Source organism: Dermacentor albipictus, chromosome 2 (assembly GCF_038994185.2).
Source record: "Dermacentor albipictus isolate Rhodes 1998 colony chromosome 2, USDA_Dalb.pri_finalv2, whole genome shotgun sequence".
Lineage (NCBI taxonomy): Eukaryota > Metazoa > Arthropoda > Arachnida > Ixodida > Ixodidae > Dermacentor > Dermacentor albipictus.
This window is the reverse complement of record NC_091822.1, coordinates 40,857,089-40,880,838: the sequence shown is the minus strand read 5'-3', so window position 1 is coordinate 40,880,838 and position 23,750 is coordinate 40,857,089. Positions and strand designations below refer to the sequence as shown.

Here is a 23,750-nt window from a genome sequence, read left to right as displayed (position 1 = left end):
GGGTTTATTTTACACTCCACTATCTAAAGAATAAGCAAGCAACTTTAGCCACATTTAAACAAACACATAAGAGCAAAAACACAGACTGAAGTACCAACTTCACTATGCCCAATTGTGCTCACAGATGCTGCATAGAACACCAGGTCTAATTGGCATATGCTTTTATAATATTACAACTTCATATGAAACTATTTTCTCTAGACTATGCATTTTTGCATTCATCCCAAAAGTGTCGTGATATGTGACAGAACACAAGTGAGCTTGTGCAAAAAGAACAAACTGGCATGGCACACTGACAGGAAGCAAGGAAACAGGACGAGCATCGCTATTGGTACAAGATATACAGCAATATATCAGAACATGACAATACAGCAATATTATTTAAGCAAAAGTGAGTACAGATCTGAGAACTTATTCAAGTAAGAACATGGATTTACCATTTTTAAAACCACATAATCATGAACAAAAACAGCTAAACATCAATGCACATATTGCAAAATCAGAAGACACAATTCTTCACTGGGTGCTAGTTCAACCACCGCACGTCGAAATGTGTAAAAGTGGTTTAACCTGTGTAGCCTTCAGCATGCGAAAGCAAAGAAGATTATCAGAACAGGCTTCATATATAGTGTTTGGAGTCTTTGATTCACCGTAATACACTGTTCAAATGAAATTTCAGAGTTTGCTTGTTTCATTCAGAAAAAAGATAGTGTCTTAGTAATGCTGCCACAGTTAATGGATAAACTTGCACCAGCTACATTGAGTCAAATGAGTAAATAAAGTGAGGCAGACAGATGCATGGTGTGAAAATGATGCTGTTGTATCAAGTAGCATAACTGCTCACTTAACATTCAGCTGCTTTCCATGCCTCTGCATACAGACTGAGAAGCTTTACCTCTTCACCGTCTGCTAGTGAAGCACTGTTTGTTCACTGTGATCATCCACTCAAGGCAGTCACGTGGTTTAGTAGGGCCCTTCGCTACATGTAAGGACACCGACCCGTAACTGTGCATAAGTCCTGTAAAATATTGTCATTTTTTGGCTACTGCAGCTGTTCATCAGCAGCTGCATCACCACTGCCAACATGCAGACCATGCAATTCCCCAAGCACTTAATCAACAAGAGAACAATAATGAAGAGTGGCAAATTGGGCTAGCTGGTTCATTAGGAAAACAAGAAGCTAACGCAAGAAAAAATAAACACTCTAGAATTTTGATGGCTCTGGCTAGGTTAATATATTCAAACATCAAAAAGCTGATTATTACAGAATTCCATAAAGTGTGGTGCACTGTTACCAACTGTTTTCTTTAAAGCTATAACCTGTTATTACCAGACATTCATGTACCATGGCTGAAGACATACTGTTCATCATTGCCATGTCTTGAGCATGGGAATTAGTCTCTTTCATAAAGGTTTCGTATTGTCCATTCAAAAATATTGTTGTCTATTTCTATAAACACATAAAGGCGCATAACTTCGCTGGGTGTTACGTAAACTAGTGGCTCCTCTCTTCTGACGCAGACTGAAAGGTGCTTTGCATGGAGAATTTCAACAGGAAATAGTTTCTTGCATTTCAGAATTATACAAGAATTCGCTCCAGTAAGAATTCTACAAATGAGAGAAAATGCACCTGAGAAGCTGACAAATGCACTGTATTTAGTCTTAATAGTTCAAGTGTACTGGAGAGAGTGGAATGTTTGTTGGTTGATGATCATTCACTAATATTCAGTGACACTTAATTGTTGAGTCACAGCCACGGTTGTGGACTACAGCCTGTTTTTCACTTTCATCCAAGTTCAGGCACAGCTTTCCAGTGCCTAACAAAGCTGTCTTCTGACCAGCTCTCCTCTCCTGTACACCAAAAAAACTCACTGCTTCTGGTGAAAGATTTAAACTAGCTTTAGCTGCCTGTAACTTTCGAGCAAGTACATAACATTCCAATATTTGTAAAGGAACATCATTAGCTCTGCTGACCAATTTCACAAGAAGTTCATTTCCGCCTTCAAATACAAATGAAGAATGCGACCAATGAGGTCCTAGTTTAGCCGCACTTTTACTAAGATGCAGGATTTGGTGTACATTGTATGTGATCATTGCACCCAATCCAAACAAAGACTGTGCTCTCACAACAAACTCCGAGAGAAGATCAGATGATCTCATTATGGTCATCTGAAGTGACGGTGTCTAGTAGAAGTATATAGACACCCTCCACAAGCAAACTGGAATGCCTGACTTACTTATCTGGCAAAAAGCCATGAAGGCATGGTAATGAATAATGAAGAACCCACCACTTCCATTCACTAGCTTTCCAGATTGTGAAGTCTAATAATCTTTGTGGTGTACGTGGGAACCAATTCGGTGGCTTGATTGCCAATAACCTCCTGTTTAAAGAGGCTAAACTTTGTCGTGAACCAATCTAAACATCTTTTCTCTTTTAAATGTGATCACATTTTTATTCTTTTTAAGCTGTTGTATGGTGTATATTTGTTCCAACAATCTTTCCTTTCTGAATCCTGGGCTTCATATTTGATTTATATGTATTGTCTTTTCTGATAATATAAATGCATTATTTCTGACTCATGTTTTGGGCAAATGAGGAAGCTTGCTTCTCCTTGAGGCACATTACACCTATACAACACACATAGATACTGATAGACTATAGATCTGGCAAAGTAATATGAATACACTATTACACTAATAAAAAGAATACACTAGTAGACTTTTACAAGCAGAATAGCACAGATACGTCCAGGATAGAACTAAAAGTAATTTTATCAGTGCATCAGTTGTATCGTTTCATGATGCAATAGAAACAAACTGATATAATTTTTATTAGGTTGCCCTATCAGATTTTTCGCTAGTGATCTTTCAGTCTAAATGCATATCAACTTTTTGACTAATGCTAATAATTGAACACATGGCTTTTTTGCTGCAAGTTTTCTTGGACTCCTGCTTCCCTTAAACTTATGCCGTATAATATGCTTGCAAGATCAAAACTGGAGTATGCTTCATCAATCCGGGATACACCAACAAAACACACAACTCTCATATTTAGTTGAAGCCATACAAAACCAACCTGTACATTTTATTGTAGCTGCTTATTCCCATACCGCAAGCATATCAACAATTACAACTTGCCTTGATTGGCCAGGCTTGTCAACAAAAAAAACCTACCCATTTATTTTACAAATTCTCTATTGAAACATATGTTATTACCTCCTTGTATCTCATTGAGACTGAACTACAACCTCAAGGTACAGGTGCCAACTTGCCAAACCAATCTTTACTATTCCTGTAAAAGGCAGCCTCAGAACACATACACGCGCACACATATATATCAATGAGCTACAAGGAGGTAATAAAAACATGTTTCAATTGAGAATTTGTGAAATAAACAGGCAAGTTTGCTTTGTTGCCTAGCCAATCAAGGCAACTTTTAATTGTTGATATGCTTGCGGCATGGGAATAAGCAGCTACAATAAAATGTACAGGTTGGTTTTGTATGGCTTCAACTAAATATGAGAGTTGTGTTTTTTGTAGGTATATCCCGGATTGATGAAGCATACTCCAGTTTTGATCTTACAAGCATATTATACAGTATAAGTTTAAGGGAAGCAGGAGTCCCAAGAAAACTTGCAGCACAAAAAGGAATGTGTTCAGTTATTAGCATTACTTAGAAAGTTGATATGCATTTGCATTGAAAGATTATTAGTAATATGATTACCTATGTACAAGTTGCTTAATAAGAACAGAGTGTTTAATTTTGTAGGTAAATGTGGTAAAAGGACCAGTCATGATGTGAAAATCTTTTCATTTTACTTTTACCACCCCACCTTACCACCATTTTACCTTTACACACACACACACACACACACACACACACACACACACACACATATATATATATACCATGGCACCCATTCCGTAACTCTAATGCTCGATACAATAGAAAATACGATAAAAAATTGGGCAAGTTGTTGAAGCTTCATGGCAGCTACTGCATGACAGATGCCGACAAAAGTAATAAAATGGGACAGGATACAGCACTATCAAATGAAGTTTACTGAAAGAAAACAACCAATATATAACACACATCACGTGACCAACACCCGGCCCCCTAGCATATGCAGATACATACCAAAACAACCTTCACATCACCGAATGCACATGTTTTGACGGCAACACACATGTCACAGCTGATTAATCAATGTAAAAAAACAATTACTAAGGCACAATGCAACTCAGTGGCTTTACTTAAGATCTAACACGGCAACCTCGCTATCTTACAGCGAGATGGATGGCTGGCTAACACATAGTGAGCCTTTCTTTCTAATGTGATAAGCCTCCATTAATTCACGTGAGAGCTTTTCACAGTGTGTGAACAGCAGAATAGTACTTTCAAAAACTGGATGACGCCCAATGCTGCAACAATGCACAGAAAGGTGTGGATGCGCAAAAACCCTTCAAAAAACTATGGTACTTCCTTAGTCGAATGTTTAAGCACCTTCCAGTCTGACTGATATATATTTTGTAGGCTTCAAGAAAAAGGAATCGAATAAACATTATTTCGTGTGCAAGAGACAAACTGTATGTTATATTTCACTTTGCAGTCCTCCCTGCTCAGACACCCGTTGTGAAGAATGTGCTTGTTTATTGCTTCACATATTCCCTTCAGCTTATCTTTAATTGAAAACCCAATCCTCTCCTGGAACTTAGAAGCCACCTTTTTCTGCCTGTGCGACAATTAATAGAGGGGATAATGGCAACTTTGTTCCGCTCTTGCTCCTTAAGCTTCTACCATCCTGGTCGCACCTTAAGTTCCTTAATTAACGTGCTTCAAGATAAAAAACCACTGAAACTGAATAACCTGCCTCATTAAGCCTTGTCACCAGATTTCTTACACTTTCAAGGATAAGGTGAGGATAGCTCTTGGTTAAGGCATCTCCAATTGCGTGAGTGGCAATACCGTACTTAATAAGTTTTGAATGGCTAGACCTATAATCAAGAAGGAGCTTAGAAGTTCTCAACTGATATCTCCAGCATACGTGATCTCACATAAAAGTAAGCCTGACATAAAAAGTTGCAGCACATTTTTTTTCTGGAACTTCTAAAGTGAAGTTGAAACCTTGCTATTGTTCTCTAAATAGCTTCAGTACTTCGATGACAGCTATGTGAAAGTTATCATTTGCTCATGAAAAACAAATAATCATCCACGTATCTGAAAATTTTAAGAGCAAGCCCACTCAGGTTTTGATTATCTTCTGGTCAACATAACTTCAAATATTACTGAGCACTGGTGCAACACCGGAACCTATGCAGATGCCAGCATTCTGGACACATATTTTACTTTCCCACCAGACCAAAATTGACCTTAAATAGAAATCAAGAAGCTCCAGAAAGTTTGCAACAAGAATTTTACACCTTTCAGCAAATTCCAGCTAACCTGTTTGCTTGTGTATGCAGTCCTTAACAAACTGCAAGAGACGCGCCTGCGGTAAAGAATTGTATAAATCTTCTGCATCTATACTAAAGCCTGTCCATTTTCCCAGATTATGCTCCTGCAGGAAGTGTAGAACAGTCTGAGAGCTGGCAGCAAGGAATTGGTCGTTGATTCCCAGCCTGTCAAGGTGTGTCTGCAGAAATTCTGAAACATGAAGCCATGATATATATTCCGACACAATGGTTCTGAAATGGATTCCCTAAGCTTGTGTGTTTTGCACTGAAGAAGGCGCATAAAAGAAAACCTTTTTCCACCTTAACATCATTTGAGACTGTTGTCAAACCAAACTGATTCAACTTCGTGACAGCTCAACATTTTATGTCAGCTATATTGGTATAAATTTCATTAAAATTGATGTCAGTGGCTGACACACCCTCCTCCGGAAAAGTGCTTTCCAACATGACAACACAATGCCCTTTTTTGTCTCCAAGAAACCTCCAAGTTTCTGCCCCATACGTTAGCTCAGATAGAAGGCAATGATTCTATGCTTGATTGTACAAAATTATATATATATATATATATATATATATATATATATATATATATATATATATATATATATATATATATATATATATATATATATATATATATATATATATATATATATATATACATTTGTATTCACCATCCAGGGCCAGGGAACAAGAGAAGCCAGACACCACTGACCAATTTCTGACTAAAAGAATTAATTTTTGACCTTATACATCTTGTTTTTACTGTACATGTCCCTCACCTCCATCCAGGTTCCCAACATTTATATCTAAAAAGCTTGTCTATCACCACATACAGGGTCTGTCCTGGAAGTAATGTCAGTAAATTTATTGTGATGTGACTGTTTGTCAGAACGGTCTAACTGGTTGAAACTAGTAGTGACGGAATCTAGCTAAGCAGCGGTCCGTCAGTCAGTGTGCTCCGAACATCGGAGAGTGTCGGACGGGCCCGTCCGTGAGCTGTTTTTTATTCTTGCGCAAGTGAAAATGCAGCGCTCATTAGAACAAAGATTTGCGATCAAGTTTTCTGTGAAACTTGGCAATACCGCTGCGGAAACTGTTACTATGCTCAAGACTGCTTATAAAGAACATGCCTGGTCAGATCGGCAAGTGTTTCGGTGGCACAAGGCCTTTCGGAAGGCCGGAAAGAGGGCGACAAGGACTGCGCTGGATGGCCATCCACGACCACTACGACTGACAATGTAACACGAGCGAGAGAACTGTTGAACTCAGACCAACAATTAAGTGTTCGTTTAATGGCCGACATGTTAAACGTTTCGAAAACTCAAGTTCACGAAATTCTTACAAACAATATCGGCATGCGGAAGGCGTGCACAAAAATGGTTCAAAAAATGCTCACTGACAACGAAAAGTCATGCCGCGTTGAAACATGCCAAGAAAATCTCAACATGTGCAAACATGAGCGAAAATTTTTTGACAACGTCATTACAGAAGATGAGACTTGGGTATCTGAATATGACCTGGAGACCAAAAGGCAATCATCTGAGTGGCACACACACTCGTCCCCTCCCCAGAAGAAAGCCAGGATGAGCAAACCAAAGATCAAGATTATGCTCATTGTTTTTTTTTACATCCACGGACTGGTTCATCATGAGTTTGAAGAACCTAAAACCACTGTGAACTCCAAATTTTATGTAATAATAATATTTGGGGTTTTACGTGCCAAAACCACTTTCTGATTATGAGGCACGCCGTAGTGGAGGACTCCGGAAATTTTGACCACCTGGGGTTCTTTAACGTGCACCTAAATCTAAGCACACGGGTGTTTTCGCATTTCGCCCCCATCGAAATGCGGCCGCCGTGGCCAGGATTCGATCCCGCGACCTCGTGCTCAGCAGCCCAACACCATAGCCACTGAGCAACCACGACGGGTCCCAAATTTTATGTGGATGTCCTTGAAAGACTGAAACGCAGGGTTCAACATATCCAGCCGGACATTGCACACAACTGGAAGTTGCACCACAATAATGTGCTGGCCCACAGTGCCTTCATCGTCACCGACTACCTGGTTAATGCAGTGGGGCCAACGATTCCCCAGCTCCCGTACAGCTCGGGCTTGGCTCCCCCCTGACATTCTTTTGTTTCCGTGCCTCAAAACACCCCTGAAAGGCAATCATTTTGGGACAGCGGACGTGATTAAAGCAGCTAACACCACAGCATTAAAGGCCATTCCGGAGGAGGACTACCGCAACGCATTCGAGAGCTGGAAGTCTCGCTGGAGCCGATGTATTGACGCAAAAGGAGAGTATTTTGAAGAGTTTTAAATTTTTTGTAACAACAAATTTAATAAATGATTTTTAATCGCCTTACTGACATTACTCTCAGGACAGACCCTGTACATGCACTTTGAAGGTATGTATGTGGAAAGCATTTCAACCTCTGCTTGCTTTTCTGGCATGGAATAAAACGACCTTTTGTCCCTAAACCACTTACTTTTAAACTATTCCGTTTGGTTCATTTTTCCAACTTCTGCAGAGTTGCATTCACAACTTTCATAGTTAACCGGCTCCGTTTTCATTCTTGCTTCCTAAAATATGCCCTCCTATCATGCATAATTTGGAAGGCCTTCTGTATTGTATTTCAAGACTATCAGTGCAATGTTGCATGAAGAAACCTATTCTTGGAGTGAATTATTGTTCAACTTGATATCATGATACTGCTGCATGGTTGTTATTTAACTCTGCAAGAGAATGGTCCTGCCATCCTACCAAGAGTGCATTTCATGGGTATTACTCTCTTTCTTTTGACATTAGTTTATGAGGCTCACAGATACGTATCTGTGTCAACAATAACAATTGACAACTAATTTTGTGCAACATGCACTACATTTAATCAGATAAAAGTTGCATGTTTTGTCTCTTGGACCAGTCTGCTCAGTGGTAGGAGGTCGAGACCACAAATGAGAATGGCTGGCCAAGATCTGTGGTGTATGTCCCGTGTTATGCATCTGACAAGATTTCATGGTGGCAAGAAGACATGTCGGACCTGATGTGATCTTTCTAATTATTGTGCACAGAGTTATCAGCATGATAATATCCTTAATGCTATAAAGAGTACCTCCAGCAAGCAGTCTATATGCTTATGCATTTTAGTCGCTTAGGGCAACAAAATCCAACATCCTTTGAAACATGCTCACTTGCTGTCTGATGCACAAAATGAAGATCGCTGCCTTCTATAAATTTATTAGCAACAAGAAAGCCACTCTGGAAGCAATTATATACATACACAGCAACACACACTAAAACCTACAAAAGGGAGAAAAAACACAAACTAGGCTAACAATAAAAGAAACCTGACACCCAACAAGTGTTACATGCATGTTACTCAAGTATGCACATTCAACCTGAGTTAGAGAGATACATGGTCGACTCCCGCACTCCTGTGCATGCATGTGGATATGTTAAGCCTCAGCTACTCTTTCTATATCATAACTGTCCCCATGTTTGTGAAATCTGGTGTACAACTGCAAGAACAATGATGGCTTGACAGGTGGTTTACCTTTCAGTGAGTTCTATAAGGAGGATGCATCAACTCTTCCAGCCAATGTACACATTACCACATGAAAGCAGCAGCTTATAAACAGCACAACACCATACAGCACAAATTATATATTCGCCACGTATTAAACTTACATCATTAAAGTACATTAGAATTGGTGCGCTAAGGCTGGTGCACAATATATGCATATACTTTAAACAATCATAAATAATGCAGGAGCTTGGAATATGATTGGCTATTCTCGGAACTGCTTTGATAATACAAAAGTCAAGGCTTTGTTTTTGGCATCACCCACTCCAATTCGTTTGCTTTCTTTTTCCAATTGAAGCATTGGCAAGGTTTGTGCCATGTGCTTCGACCGTGATTTTTTCTTGTTCGCGCACGGCCATGACCATAATACAAGAAAATCGGCCCAGTAACGCAGTGGTCCCTGCCTACTTTTTCATATACTTTACCGCAATACATTACGTATGCTTCGCCGCATAACATGACTGTATTGCGGCAAAGCTGATTTTATGGAACTGACATTATGTAACGGACTTTTTGTTCTGCTGCTCGCATAAGCATAAGCTCGAAAAACCACAAAATAAAGACTTGGCTTGCTGCTGGTTGATTTCTAGCTAACATTTCGAGACGTCCACGTTGTTAACAAAAGCATCGGTGAAGTTTCTCGCGCTCGGACGCGCTTCAAAAGGCAGCGTGTGACCACCTATAATTAAGGCAGTCATAAGCGGCAACGAAATCCACACAAGGTACATCAACTTCCGCAAAGCTACTGGGCAACGCCATCAATAACTGGCACACGGGCCACCCAGGAGCTGGCAAACGCTGCGATGACATCCACACAAACCACGTCGGTTTTTCACAAAGCTATTGGGCAACACGATCAGTCACAGGCACAGGTGAAGTCCGCAAAAGACTACATGAGCAGTACTACGGCCATACTCAATCACTTCGCCACAAGCTCTCACATATAACGACATCAAACAGCTACAATCACTTCTCCACAGCCACTGACCCAGGCGAAGACCGCACGGACAGAACGGAAGCACCGATTCTGGGCTCGATCGTCGCGTTCCACAAAGCTAGTAAAGCACACGAGCAGCCAGGAGCACGGCCGAAGTCCGCACGGGCAGAATGGAGCTCACGTCGCGTCCATCACTTTAGCGACACCCATTTAAAAATAATATACGGAGCCAAGCCAAATCATTATTTAGCGGCTATTTGGGTGAACCTAACGCTTTCGGGCCCCTAACCGTTCGTACGACCAGGGCACTATAACGGTTACCCCCCCTTTCCACTCCTACGACCGGGTCGCAGGAGTGGCGGCCTTTAAAATTTTTACCGGTATGTTCGCGTGCACGGCAGGTACGGATTCCTTGGTTCGTACATTGGTTGGTTATTTTGTGCTAACACCAGTTTATTGCGCTTCGATATCTCGCGTTATTTAACTTGGGGTGTAAGCCTGAAAGCTACCCAGACAACGCACTGACGTCCTGAGTATGTCCTCAGTATGCCCCCTCAAGGACATTGCAACGTCCTGAAGACATCCTCTACTGGTCCTTGCAAAGGCCTAGAAAGGTCCTCATGTCCGGCCTCGGCACATCCTCGGAACATCCTCAGATAGCCCATAAGGATTTTTCTAGGATGTTTTGAGGACTTATTAGGGTGCACTGTAGGCTTCCTTGAATGCAGAATTTTTGCATTCAATAACGTCATTTAGCTTTTAACAGAACATAACACTAAGGCATGCTTATGGGCTGCACATATTGCTGCGTCCAGAAGTCGATCATAATGAATGGAATGCCTTGGTAGCCTCGGCTTGCTGGGTAATATACAAGGCTAATTTACACATATTGAACAGCCAATGCTGACAGGGCATTACGTGACAAAAGTAGCACAAGCTCTTGCCGTGATCAGCTAGCTTTCAACACATATGCACAGTAAGGTTTGGTGCTGCTTAATTGCCTGACGTGTGGTTGTAAATTGAATTGGCTACTTCATTTATCGCACGAAACTCAATATTGAAGGTGCCATCAGCACCTTGCCCAGATAATGTCAATTCTGCCTTTTGCATCATGGATGAAATTCTGGCTGCAAGAAAATGTAATTTTTCTGTACCAACGAAAATGAATCTACCTGGTAACGCCTCCCTAACAGGGGAAGGCTAACCGTTCTGCAGGCGTTCAGAACAAAGTTTCGTCACTCACTCACTCACTCACCTGGTTATAAAAAGTATCTGTAGCAGGCAATGCATACGGGTGATAGTCATGGCACCTGCTAAAGCAAACACAAATATAACCAGTTTCCCAATGACTAGAGTTTATTATGAAAGACTGTGGTGGCACTTGCCAAAGCCAACATTTCTTCAACGAAGTGCAGTTTCCTGACTAGAATATAAATGACTGTGCTGGTCCTTGCCAGGGCCAGCAAAAATTCTTGAACACATTGATTCCTCTTGAAATTGGGCTTTGTACTTGCACTTTGAGGCATTTAATCTGAAAAATCTGAGTGCACATCCTGTGAGCCTAGAAGAAAATGTATACTGTGATGATGAGCACTGATAATGACAATGGTTCTACAAGAATATAAATATTTCAAGTACAGCAAAGTGCAACTTCTCAAACAGGCAGCCCATGCAGCTATGTTGGGTGCCAGACAGCATCCAAATTGTCATATGGGGATCAAACCCATAAGCACGAAAACACTCGCCTTCAAATGTTAAGTGTTCATGTAGGATAATAATGTTTTGAGTATTTTTAACAATAGTCTGAATACCAAACTCACCTTCAGATGTGGCAGCCTTGGCCTGCTGTTTTCTAAGTTTTTCACCAGAGTGGCGCAGCCACACCTTAATTATACTTTCTACATCACTTCTTTTTGACGTTGGAAAATTTTGCATTACGGCCCCTGAAAGATCCACTGGAGATTACTTATACAACATTGTACATATACAAGCTCAAAGCAAAACATTAACAGTATCCAGAAACAACAGGAAATTACATATTAGCCATCTTAGCTTGCCCAAGTACAATAGTACTTGGCTCAGCTGGTTTAACACTCCTCAGCTTGACATTTACGAAGTATGTGTACCTGTACAAGTTTGACTTTTGAAAGCGAGAAAGGAAATTATTCTACCAAGTTTCTTTTTACCGACAATACTATAAACATTCAGGCCTTACTTGTGATTGTGTCAGCCACCTGCAGTGCAGAGAAACTTTTCTTTCCTTTTTTGCCGAGCCAACTGTACTGCACTGCCACTTCTTGGCTTAGCAAAATTCCTAAAATGCGCCGTGTTGCGGGTCCTACGCTGCTGCCTCCAAGACCATGAAATTGCTGCATCTGTAAAACATGGGTAGTGATGGGGAGGGGGCTTGTTGGTGAATCATCAGGAATACTTTTGATGTAGCGCTAAATGTAACATGGACACTAGGAGGCACATACAAAGATAACACACAGTGCTACTAGCAACAACCTATTCTCAAAACCAGACCGCTTATATACCATCAGTGGCAAGCAGACATAGATCACGTGGAAGCACTGAGACATGCACTATGAAAGTCGCACTGTCGAACCATATTCACGACCCACGATAATCTACCAGAACAAATTGTCATCGCTTATGCAGGAGGTCTAACTCCTTGCGAAACAACACTATTGATGGCTTGCTAATGCAAAATTCACTAAGTGCGTCGATATGCTCGGCCTCAGCAATCTGGCCAACAATAACCATGTTTTCGCCATCATTGTTGCTCGATATAAAGGTCACCTTATTGATTGTTGAGGCAGAGCATATCGGCATACTTGGTGAATTTTGCATTAACAAGCCATCAATAGCGTTATTTCCCAAGGAGTTAGCTTTCCTGCGTAAGCAATGACAATTTCGATGGTGTGATTTTTATAGCGCATGTCTCAGTGCTTCCACGTGATCTATGTCTGCTTGAGGCTGATGGTATAGAAGCAGTCTGGTTTTGAGAATAATCATTGTTGCTTGTAGCACAGTGTGTTGTCCTTTTTACGTGCCTCCTAGTGTCCGTGTTATGTTTTGCTCTGCACTACTATTCCTGTAAAACGTGCACTGAAATGTCAGTTTCATATATGCAAGTACATTTGATAGAGGAGGTAAAGAGAAGGAAAAATATCAGACCAGGCGTGTCCTTGTTCCTTCATTTGTTGATATCTCGGCATCAAATTCTTCGAATGCCTTGATGTCCTCGAATGGTTTTGGGACCACATCCTTTGCGGGCCCAACTGTCAAAGGGCCACTGCATAGCTGTTGTGCAATGGCATCAAGTTGGCGCCCTTGGTGCTCAACCCTCATTAAAATTGTTTGCAAGATCTTGAAGACCTGGTGTTCAAAATCTACAAAGATTGAGGTAACAATAACAATGTAATAAAAATCTGCAGCTTACCGACACATTCGAAAAGAAATGTATGTAATCATTGTATTCTGCTAGCACTAGCCCATGGAGCTAGAACTTTGGTAACTAAGAAAATTGACAAAAAAGGCAATCATGCAATTAGCAATGAAACAAAAAATTTACATGTAAATGCAGAAGGTAGGCAAATGACATTCTAGTTTAGAATAAAGGGAAGTGAAACTGGAAAAGTTGTCTCATGTATGTAATGGTAGACCAGATGAATGGTGATATATAAAGGGAAGAGTAGGCAGTTGAGGGCAGCAGAGGATTATGCAGAGTGATGAGATTGAGAAATCCGCAGGCATAGGTTAGGTTTCGCAGATAAGCATACAGCCAATTTGAGATGCAAGGTAGAGGCCATCCACCTGTAGTGGACAAGGCAAGCTGACAATGAAAACTCGGATGATGCACACTCGTAGTTTCTTGTCTATTTCACATTGACAGCAAAAATCCATGCGCACAAAAGTCTTAAATTTTAGGGTGGTTGCTTGGGCTAGTTGATAATTCATGATCAAAAATAATGTTCAGCGCGGAGGACAGGGACTGCAAGAGATGACATACACAGCGCTGGCAAGGACTGCGAGAGACGACATATACACCGCTGTGTATGTCGTCTCTCACAGTCCTTGTTCTTCGCGCAGTACATTATTTTTTATCTTAAATTTTGTCCAGGGTGTCACACTCAACTGTGATTTTGGATGCTAACCATTATGTTAAAAAAAAGCCCAAAGAATCCAGGCATCCATTATGCACAGGCAGAATACATAGCACTAGAAAGCATCTCAAATTAGAACACCAGTCTAATAAAATGTAGTTTTTCGCTTACCAGATGGCCCATTTATGGTTGAAACCGACCTGCTTGTGGGCCTTGAGGTAGGTGCTGCAAGTTATTTAGCCACTGGGAGTTAATTTCCCGCACAAGGTTCTTTGCCAATGAAATGTCCATCCATTGCAAAACAAGGTTTCCTAGTTCACAAGTTTGCAGTTGCATAGCATGTGAACGTCGAGGTTGCATTATGAATGGAATTACATTTTGCAAGCTCATTCAGCAGTATTGCCTAATTAAATTGCAAAGGAATCTACTCTCTGCTGTACCAAAATGTAATACTGCAATAGTCATGCAATAGTCATGCCCTGTTGAATGAGAGAGCATGGCCAAACTTAGCATTCAAATTATCACTTAGTATGAACTAAAAGTAACATGCACTTACTAGACAGTACATCAGCAGTGGGAAATGAAGCCCTGCTCAGCCCATATGATCCTGCATGTTATGGCAAGATAAGTAACAGCAGTGCAATCAATATACTTAGTCTTACCTGATCGTGAGAAGTCATTTCTTGGCGGAGAGGCAGCTGTGAGAGGCGAGCGGGCATGGGTGCTAGTTTTCTGGCGTCTCTCCAACCCTATTCGCAAAGACAAGTGTCGATGCAACAAAGGGAATAAATTGGCACGCCATGGTACTAGAACATGATGCACTCAACCTACCTAAATGTTCATGCTCAAATGGCTGGCTCCTACAGTCGTAATGGCCTTCAAAAGAAACAGCACAAATATAGTATTGGAGCTGATTTCGATAGCCATGCATACCTTACCTGAACTTGGTGTCGGCGTTCGATTAACACACGGCCACAAGCCTGGCAAGTCACTCTGAGCGTTGTCTGCAATGTCACCAAAATAGAAGCAATACACTGCAGTTTCGAATAAAATTATCACATAGACAAAATGTGTGCATTTTAGAACAGTCTGCAAATTCAAATCTACCTTCTCAACATGGCGTTGAGATGCAACTTAAACTGCTGTTTTCTGCAATGTAACGTGCATTTAGCGTTGGACTCATAATGAGCAATTTTGCAGACTCAATATAAATGGCTCAGTCATCTACACCCCACTGCTGGTAGCAAAGAAAACCTGCCATTAAATGTGAGAACATGTAGTGAGAGTATGTCTATAGGTTGTATTCGTTTACTCAAAGTGTTGAAATATGTACACAGGCAGTGAGCATACGGTAGCATAAGTAGCAACTTTCGGGTGACCACTCAGACTACACCGAATCCATGCAGCCATCATATTAAATTTTTGTGCAGCTGGCCCCTTGTGAAAGGATGCTTCTGGGTTTTTGAGTAAATGAAAATTCTGAGATATCCAACAAAGATTTAAAGATTTGCCCCGTTGGCACCTGCATGATACATAACTTGTTTTGCTTTGTGGTGATTTTTGATTTTGTCAGTTAAATCAGCAACACAATATGTATTAGTCGATGATGGACAAAGACTTTAAAAATATTATACACAATATGCAAGGTTAAACTTTGTTCAGCCACTTTAAGACAAACTAGAGGTCTTACCATCACATTCAGGACGCCGTGGAAAGCTCCGCTGCAGTGGCTCCCTTGCAGAACACTCAGGACTACCATGCATTCTTTCTGCACAAGAAGACAAGGCAGCACTTCAGCTGGGCCCAATTGCTTGTAGTTCTTAATTTAATTTTATGTAATTCACAATTCTTAATTGTAATTGCTTGTAATTTATAACTAAATGCCAGAACATGTGGTAAAAGTTTGTAGGTTGTATTCATTTATGAAAAGTGTCAAAGTATGTAAACAACGAGAAGGGGATTAACTGAGGGGCCCCGATAATCACGAGAAGCCTACAAACAAAGACACAAAGGAAAACACGGGGGAAATTACTTGTAGTTACTAATGGAATTAAAGAAATCATTAATTAATGGAAATGAAGGTGGATGAAAAAACAACTTGCCACAGGTGGGGAACGATCCCACGTCTTTGGATTATGGGTGCGACGCTCTAACCAATGGAGTTACCGCAGTGCCGTTTCCCCATCCACTTTCTGGGGTATTTACCTTGGGAGTGTTAGCTAGCGCCGCCACTCACAAACCTTGCCAGCGGATGTGGAACATCCTTTCTGCTGCAGGCGTCACGAGTACGTGATCTTTTTGGGTGAAGGCAACTGGTCAATGAACCCCCACATGCTACCTGAAGGCACCAATCTTGCCATATTCGAGACCCTCAAGTGGTCAATAAACCCATGCATGCTACCTGAAAGTATCGATGCTGCCGGATTCCAGACCCTCGTTGAGGGTCTCGAATCTGGCAACATCGATGCCTTCAGGTGGCATGGAGTGTCTCGAATCTGGCACATTGATGCCTTCAGGAAGCACGCGTGGGTTTATTGACCAGTTGCCTTCAACCAAAAAAATCACGTACTTGTGACCCCTGCGGCAGAAAGGATGTTCCAATCAGCCGCCAAGGTTTGCGAGTGGTAGCACTTGCTAACACTCCCAAGGTTACTTGTAGTAAAACAAATACCCAAGAATGTGGATGGGGAAATGGCACTGCGGTAGCTCAATTGGCTAGAGCATCGCATGCGTAACGCGAAGACGGATCATTCCCCACCTGTGGCTAGTTGTTTTTTAATCCACCTTCATTGCCATTAATTTATCATTTCCTTAATTCAATTAGTGCATACAAATAATTTCCCTAAGTTGTCCTTGGAGTCTTTGTTTGTTGGCTTTTCAAAATATGTAAACAGACACTTCACAGACACATTCTCATTTATGTTGTACCAAGATAATTTTTCTATTAATAACGAATGTGGCACAACATGAAATGCTTTTCAGAAGTCAAGAAATATACAATCGACAGAATGTCCTATATCCCGTGCACTCATTAAGTGATGAACGAATTCTGTAATCTGGGTGACACACGAGTAACCGCTGCGAAAACCATGCTGACGGGTATTTAACAATGAGCATGCACTAAGATGACTCATATTAGTATAAAACTTCTGCTCTAAAACTTTAGATGTCACACTGGTCAAAGACACTGGTCAATAATTTGAAACATTTAAAAGTCCCGATTTAAGTATAGGCACAACGTTTGCAAGTTTTCATTCATCAGGTAAAAATCAGTCCTATAATGACTTGGTGAAGAAAATCTGCAGCTACTTTGACAAAGAAAAAGCACAAGAAAAGAGCAGGACCGTGGGTAAACTGTCTGGTGTAGTAGCACTGTTTTCTTTCAAGCATTCCTAAGAATGACACGATTCCTCGCTCTTCAAATAGAACAGCTGCCATTGGTTTGGTACTGATAAAGCCAGGGCGATAGTTGGCCGGGCAAATGTTGCTTTCAGCAGTAGAAAATACCAAGCTGAAAAATGCCTTAAGGCACTTTACTTTCTCCAGACTATAGTGAACAATAATTCCGTCATGATGAAGTGGTGGGACGGACAACCCACCCTTCCTATTTTTTAAAATATATACTGCCAAAATCCTTTAGGGTGACCAAAGGACTAGAAGTAGGCAAATTTGACTTTTTGAACCAAGCTATTCATATCTTTTGTAATTTTTTTGAACTGATTCTTGCAATTATTTTCTTTTTAGGCATGCATATAGAGGTCTCTGTTCAACGCATCTGCGCGCCTTTTTTATAAGCCATGGCTTGCTTTTGGTGCGACCTTTCGTCAACACCCATGACAGCACGTATCTTTCAAGCAGATCAAAAAGGTTATCTTTCAGTGTGCTGAAACACAAGCTAGTGGTCTTACCATTATATGCAGAGCGCTGTGGAACGTTCCACGAGTGCAGTGGCTCCTTTCCAGACCGCTTTGCAGTACCATGCATTCTTTCTGCACAAGAACATAAGGTATAACTTGGAAAGAATTCTGCTCGTTGCAATCAACAGCGGTACTTGTTTATAGTATAAAAACATTTTGTAATACTAATGTTTCAGGTTCAATATTTAGACCCGTTAGGTGCACAGACAGCTACATAAACGTTAGTGGGCTTGACATCCCTGCAGCCAGCGATGTTAAAATTTGCTACGTGCTGTGATACAAGCTCTCTGTGATGACAATTGTGAATGTAAATATTACATAATAACAAATACGAACATGCAGCAAATGACATGCCACAACTCTTTCAAGCAACAAGTAAAACCGAAATGTGGTTCGATGGCCTGCACATCAGATATTGCACCTGCATAGCAAAACAAGTGATGCAAAAATTACCAGATTTGGTTGCAATTACCAAAAATTGTGGCAATGCAATCAGCAGCTTTTTTGAGTTAAACAATGAGATGTTTAAACTACATTATAAAATTGACAACTTCATTTATGCACCATAAATGCATGCAAGAAACCATACCATTATATGCCGAGTGCTGTGAAACAGTCGAAATACTTGGCGGTTCCATCCTTGCAGATCTTTCTGCAATACCATGTGTTGCTCCTGCATGAGAACACGACAAAATTGCCTAAGCACTCTAGGTGTAACAGTTGATTAGAGAAAGAGGGGGGGGGGCAACACGTGCCTAGTGTGCCACTCCCTGGCTATACGTCCAGTGGCAATATAGAGCACCGCTGATGACTGTCATGCATAGCAGACTAGTAAACAGTATTTCACAAATCTAGTAACCCTCCAATATGAAGACCATGACATCTTTGTCACCTCTTTAAAGATAGCTGAAAAAAATGCATACTTTTCTGCATAGACTGTGGTGGCTGCGGGAGTGGCATCTCGTCTTCGTCACTGTAGTGCCTTCTTTTCTTTTTCCTTTTTCCTCTGCCATGTTCACTTGCACTTGCGATGTCTGAGTTGTCTTCAGCCTTTCTGAGGCCCCGTACAGCATCGTCGTAATTGGCTGAAATTGGCAATATTATTCCGCACTGGCTTTAAAAATACAGGACATCACTGGAACTTTAAATGTATTCAAACTGCATATGTATTCAAAAAGGTTACTTGCCACAAGCAGCAGTTACCTTTTTGTTCATTTTCATGTCTCTTTACTGCATTATTTCTACACCTCAATTAACTATAATTTCACCTATGCCCTCTCTGGCTTAACTGATTTTTCATATGAGTAGGACATTAAGGCAAAAATGAAAGACAAATATGGCATAAATATAAATAAATGGGCAGCATTAATTTGCAAATTTTATTTGAATGCGCGCAAGAATTAAAATACAAGCACCATTTAAAACAAAATCACTGCAGTTAAAGCCTCATCTAACTAAGCAGTTTATTGTGGTCCCACATTGTCAATAATGTGCTTTGACCTATAAAAGCAATTTACCCCAAATTCTCCGTATTGGTACCAATGGAATACGGGAGATAGTGACGGCATTCCTTGCGCTGTAAGCAACATAGGGTAGTGCTGTATGGAACTAGCATGCTGAACTATTATTGCAATGATCAACTATGGCCTACTTTGCTGGTGCAAAGTGGCAGAAGTAACATTTTCTATGTGAATAAAGATGCTCCTATTCTTTTGATAAGAACATTCAGCAACGAAAGTGTTTAGTCAGCTATGGTTAAACGCAGTACAACCACATGCCCCAACGAGTGTGGGCACTCACTTGTGCAGTTGTCCACAAAAAGGCCCTACAACCTAAAACTATTCCACTATGTTTTTATTCCAAATTGGTCATTAGCCGTCTCTGATAGGTCAGAATGGTTCGAGTACAGCCCATATGAGTGGGCGCCACACCAATATGGGGAGATCTCGAGCCATTTTGACCTATCACAGAGGGCTAATGGCCAATTTGGAATAAAAACAGATTGGAATAGTTTTAAGTTGTAGCTGCAATAGTTTGTTTTAAGACTTTCTATTAAAATTATCTGAACAAGTATGTACAAGACGCTTAAAAAACCGCATGTTCTTCCTGAAGACATAGTGGCCGACATTTAATTTGCAAGCTCAACATTCACCTTTCACTCGCTTGATCTGAAGCTTTGGTATGACCTATAGGTTCTATCATAAACAGGTGGGGCTTCAGAATAGAATGCAACATAGTGCAAGCTGCATGCTGAATTAGTTAATTTACATGTTTAATAAAGCACACAAGAAAAGTCTACCTGTTCGAAGAGTACACAATCATTGCAATACGGCTGCAGCCTGCATATATAAAATGGACAAAATAATAAATATTACCAAATGCCTCAACCACTTCACAAGGCAGACTCCTCCAGTCATTTCCAGGCATGGCCCCAGCTTTTAACAAGCTTTTTATGTATTTTTTTTGTGGAGGCCACATGCAGCCGTTGCCATCGATCCAGTTTTTATGTATAATGGCAACAGCATCATCTTCTTCAGGAAATTTCACTACTATGTAGAGGCCACCTTGCAAAAGAAAGAAAGAAACCTAGTTTATTTCCAAAAGCATTACACTAATGAGGACAAATGAAATTGCAACATCTGCACAGCAACATGACAACTATTGCGGAACAACAGCATGCAAAAGTGGAAAAATAATATTTTCTCTCTTGAACAACACTCTCAGACATTTCTGAAGTATACTCTGAACTGGCCAGGACCGCAAGCCAGAAAGCTGAGATGCAATGCAAATCCCAAGCATTCTTGATTGACAAGGTTTTGCATACAAGTCTCTTCTTTGAAGGAACTCTCTTCCTATCACAAAGGGTGTGCCTGACTTGTCATGCACAAAGTTCTCCACAATAATAATTGTTCCATTATTTAGTGTGCAGCAGCTGTTCTTCTTACCAGCTACCAGTACAACATTGCCAGGTAATGTGGCCTTTTTATACTGTGTGCCTTGGAATGGCAGAATCAATGGACCGCAGTTATGTTCTACAGAAAATAGACCTTCTGATGGTACCAAATTCCTTTTTGGAACATTTCTTTGCTCTGACAATCTATTGCAGAGCTGCTCAAGGGGATGTTCAGGTTTCCGTATCATTCTCTTGATATTTGACATGTAGTTTTCAAATGGAAATGCACTCCAAGCATCCAGGGAACCTAGGTGCAACACATCAGATGCAATGTGGCTTAAGCCATGCACATTGTGCGACACTTGCTCTTGTCCATAAATGTTGATGAAGTTTCGAAGAAAAATGTTTAACAAGTCACCTGCATAACTAATCTCACTTGCAGTTGAATTAGGTGAGGCTAGTATTGTAATGGCCACATGCAGTGTAAGGAAATTCTCATACATGTGGGAAGGGATTGTCGAAGACAACACTAAAGGCCCTCCGTATAGTAAGAAGAAGCGAAGTTCAGTTGCCTTCCAGCGATCTAGCTCCACCAGACTTCGCGGCTTCCTATTAAAATCAGAAGGAATGAACTTTGCAAGTTTAATGTTCCTCTCAGAGATTTCACTTCGAACTGTAGAGCCAAGTCTCACTTCTTTCGGCCCGCGAACCCACAGAACAAGGAGTTTTTGCATGACACCTAAGCAGACAAGGTGCATGTAGTCCAAAGGCACATCCTTTATCATATCTATTGGGAGCTCCTCCAAAATACTGCGGCCTGTGTGGTGTTGCTCCTGACTCTGGTTGCGAAAACTGTTATCAGTACGGAGGGTGTTAGCAAAAGTCGGGAAACAAACTCTTCCTGCTCTATACATTCCCTTGACGGTGCATTTTGTGCAGCTGAAATATCCTGTGTGGCTCCTGATATAAAGCACAAAGGCTTTAGCAGGTGCATCACAAATTATACTATGCAGCTTCACAGGAACTGATGCATCATGAACAGAAAGGCCTTCCGCCAGCAGTTCTTTGGCTTCCTCAACAAAGCACTGCAAGAACTCATTTGCATCTTGCGGTTTGGTTTTGCCGAAAAAAACACTGACAACAAATGGTTCTCGATCTTCCAAATTTCGGATGCGGCCGAGGATGATCCAGAATTGGTCTCTCGAACTCTTGGCTAGTGGCAGACCATCAATGTTAAAGCTAAGACTAAGCTCGGCAGGCAAGTGCTCAAGGCCAAGAAGTGTTTGCCGCAGTCCTGCCTCTAGGCCAAAATGGTGAAATTTCCCTCCTCCTAGCTCTTTGATGTTGAGGACCCTTTTTGGAGTTTGCAGAAGAGCTCTAGCAGACGACGGTAGTGACGAAAGGCAACTGTGGCTTCGCAGAACTGCCAATAGTGACGTGACCGCGGCCTGAGGGCAGCGCGATTCAACAGCCCAAGCTTGCAACATCTGCCGTATGGTCAACACATTGCTCTCGCCACTATCAGATTCAGAGTCCTGCGTGATTTGTGCATCACTGCTTTGGAGTAGGCGTTGTTCGTGTTGCAACAAAATGGTCGAAGGCGACGAATCCACGTCGCCATCAGATAAAGAACCGCTGACTAGGTCACTCACTAACTCAGTGTCCACTACGCCATGCTGACACACCACTTGCACATCGTCATGAACAAAACGTGCTAGCTCTGGACTCAACTCAGGAGATTGTGCTATCTCCCTATCATCCAAATTCATTTCACGCTGATTCTCCACGTGACCGCAGTCATCCGCGCCGGACACGAAAGACAGCGCCTGTGTGGACTCCGTTGCATGTGAGGCGCTGCACGCCGGCGCTGCGAAGTCATTGTGAACGTCTCTTAGGAAATGAACACACGCATCAACGCGCCGTTTTCGCTCCCGGCGAAACTGTCGTTCACTACTTTCCTCCATCACGAGCACAACAAACAACACGGTTTTCAGAAGGCTGGACAGCACTCACCGGCATTCACATCTGGCTCGAGGTCATTTTTTGCTGTCATGACTTCATCAACGACCGCATCGCACTGCGCCATCTTTTTGATTGAACGCCCCGCCAAAATGGAAGGCTCGGGCTTGGCTTGACTTCATCCCAGTGTTGCCAGCGGCAAAAAAAAACGCGGGGGCGGCGTTATTGAAAAAAATTTTATTCTTTACAACGCTTATTTTTTTTTTTTGCCAAGCAGTCCGTAAGGGAGGCGGCTAAGGAAAAATATAGCTCATTTACCAAAATTGCATCGACGACTTATTTAAATTATGCCGATGTTCGTTCAGTTTAGGCAAAACGTCAAATTAGGTTATCATCGTAACTTCATATCCTTTTATACATAACCAGCTATTTTTAATTGTATTTCGTAATAAATCAACACTTAAACGGCATTTATTTCACAACTAGCAGCTTTCCAAGGGATTAACAGATTTGTTATCCTGAACACGTCCTTTTGAGGACAATTCTAGGATAATCCTGTAACTGTTATCCTCAGGACATCTTCAGAACGACGCAGAACGGACGAGGACGCCTCTACCTTTTCATGACGTCCCCAGGACATCCTCAGAACGACACAGAACGGACGAGGACGTTTGTACCTTTTGAGGACGTACTCAGGACGTCGAGTGTTGTCTGGGTAGGTTTCAGTCGTGAGCCATGTGGAACACGTCTGCATCGAAATGGGAGCCGGGTCCTGCTGCGTCTGGGGACAGCAATACCGGTGAGTCGTTTAACATCACTGCTTCAATCGCTATGTAATTTATTCGTCTCGTTAACTTACAGGCGGAGGTAAGTTAACGAACTAGATGCTGCAT

General features: G+C 41.4%; 1 protein-coding gene across 2 annotated transcripts; it reads right to left on the bottom strand.

Annotated features, from left to right (window-relative positions):
* Positions 1–11,334: 11,334 nt before the first annotated feature.
* On the bottom strand, positions 11,335–22,974 carry LOC135916719 (uncharacterized). 2 transcript variants are annotated; one of them, XM_065450166.2, is made up of 15 exons: positions 22,912–22,974; positions 20,381–20,569; positions 18,929–19,090; positions 18,595–18,678; positions 17,997–18,077; positions 15,779–15,856; positions 15,027–15,092; positions 14,920–14,964; positions 14,751–14,837; positions 14,645–14,695; positions 14,260–14,313; positions 13,160–13,374; positions 12,195–12,354; positions 11,800–11,922; positions 11,335–11,540 (listed from the first exon to the last, which is right to left on the bottom strand). In XM_065450166.2, the coding sequence occupies exons 1-15, from the start codon at positions 22,949–22,951 to the stop codon at positions 11,506–11,508; spliced, it is 1,470 nt and encodes a 489-aa protein (XP_065306238.2). In that variant the 5' UTR covers positions 22,952–22,974; the 3' UTR covers positions 11,335–11,505. The 2 variants fall into 2 exon arrangements, with proteins under 2 accessions (XP_065306238.2, XP_070389665.1); XM_070533564.1 differs by lacking the exon at positions 18,929–19,090.
* Between the last annotated feature and the right edge of the window lie 776 nt (positions 22,975–23,750).

Bases quoted from the DNA above. Each gene is read 5' to 3' on its own strand.
- LOC135916719 (XM_065450166.2), bottom strand. From the start codon at position 22,951: ATGACAGCAAAAAATGACCTCGAGCCAGATGTGAATGCCG. The intron at 20,570-22,911 runs GTGAGTGCTGTC...TTCTTTTGCAAG, and splicing joins CGAGCCAGATGTGAATGCCG to GTGGCCTCTACATAGTAGTG. The intron at 11,923-12,194 runs GTAAGGCCTGAA...TGGATCTTTCAG, and splicing joins GGTGGCTGACACAATCACAA to GGGCCGTAATGCAAAATTTT.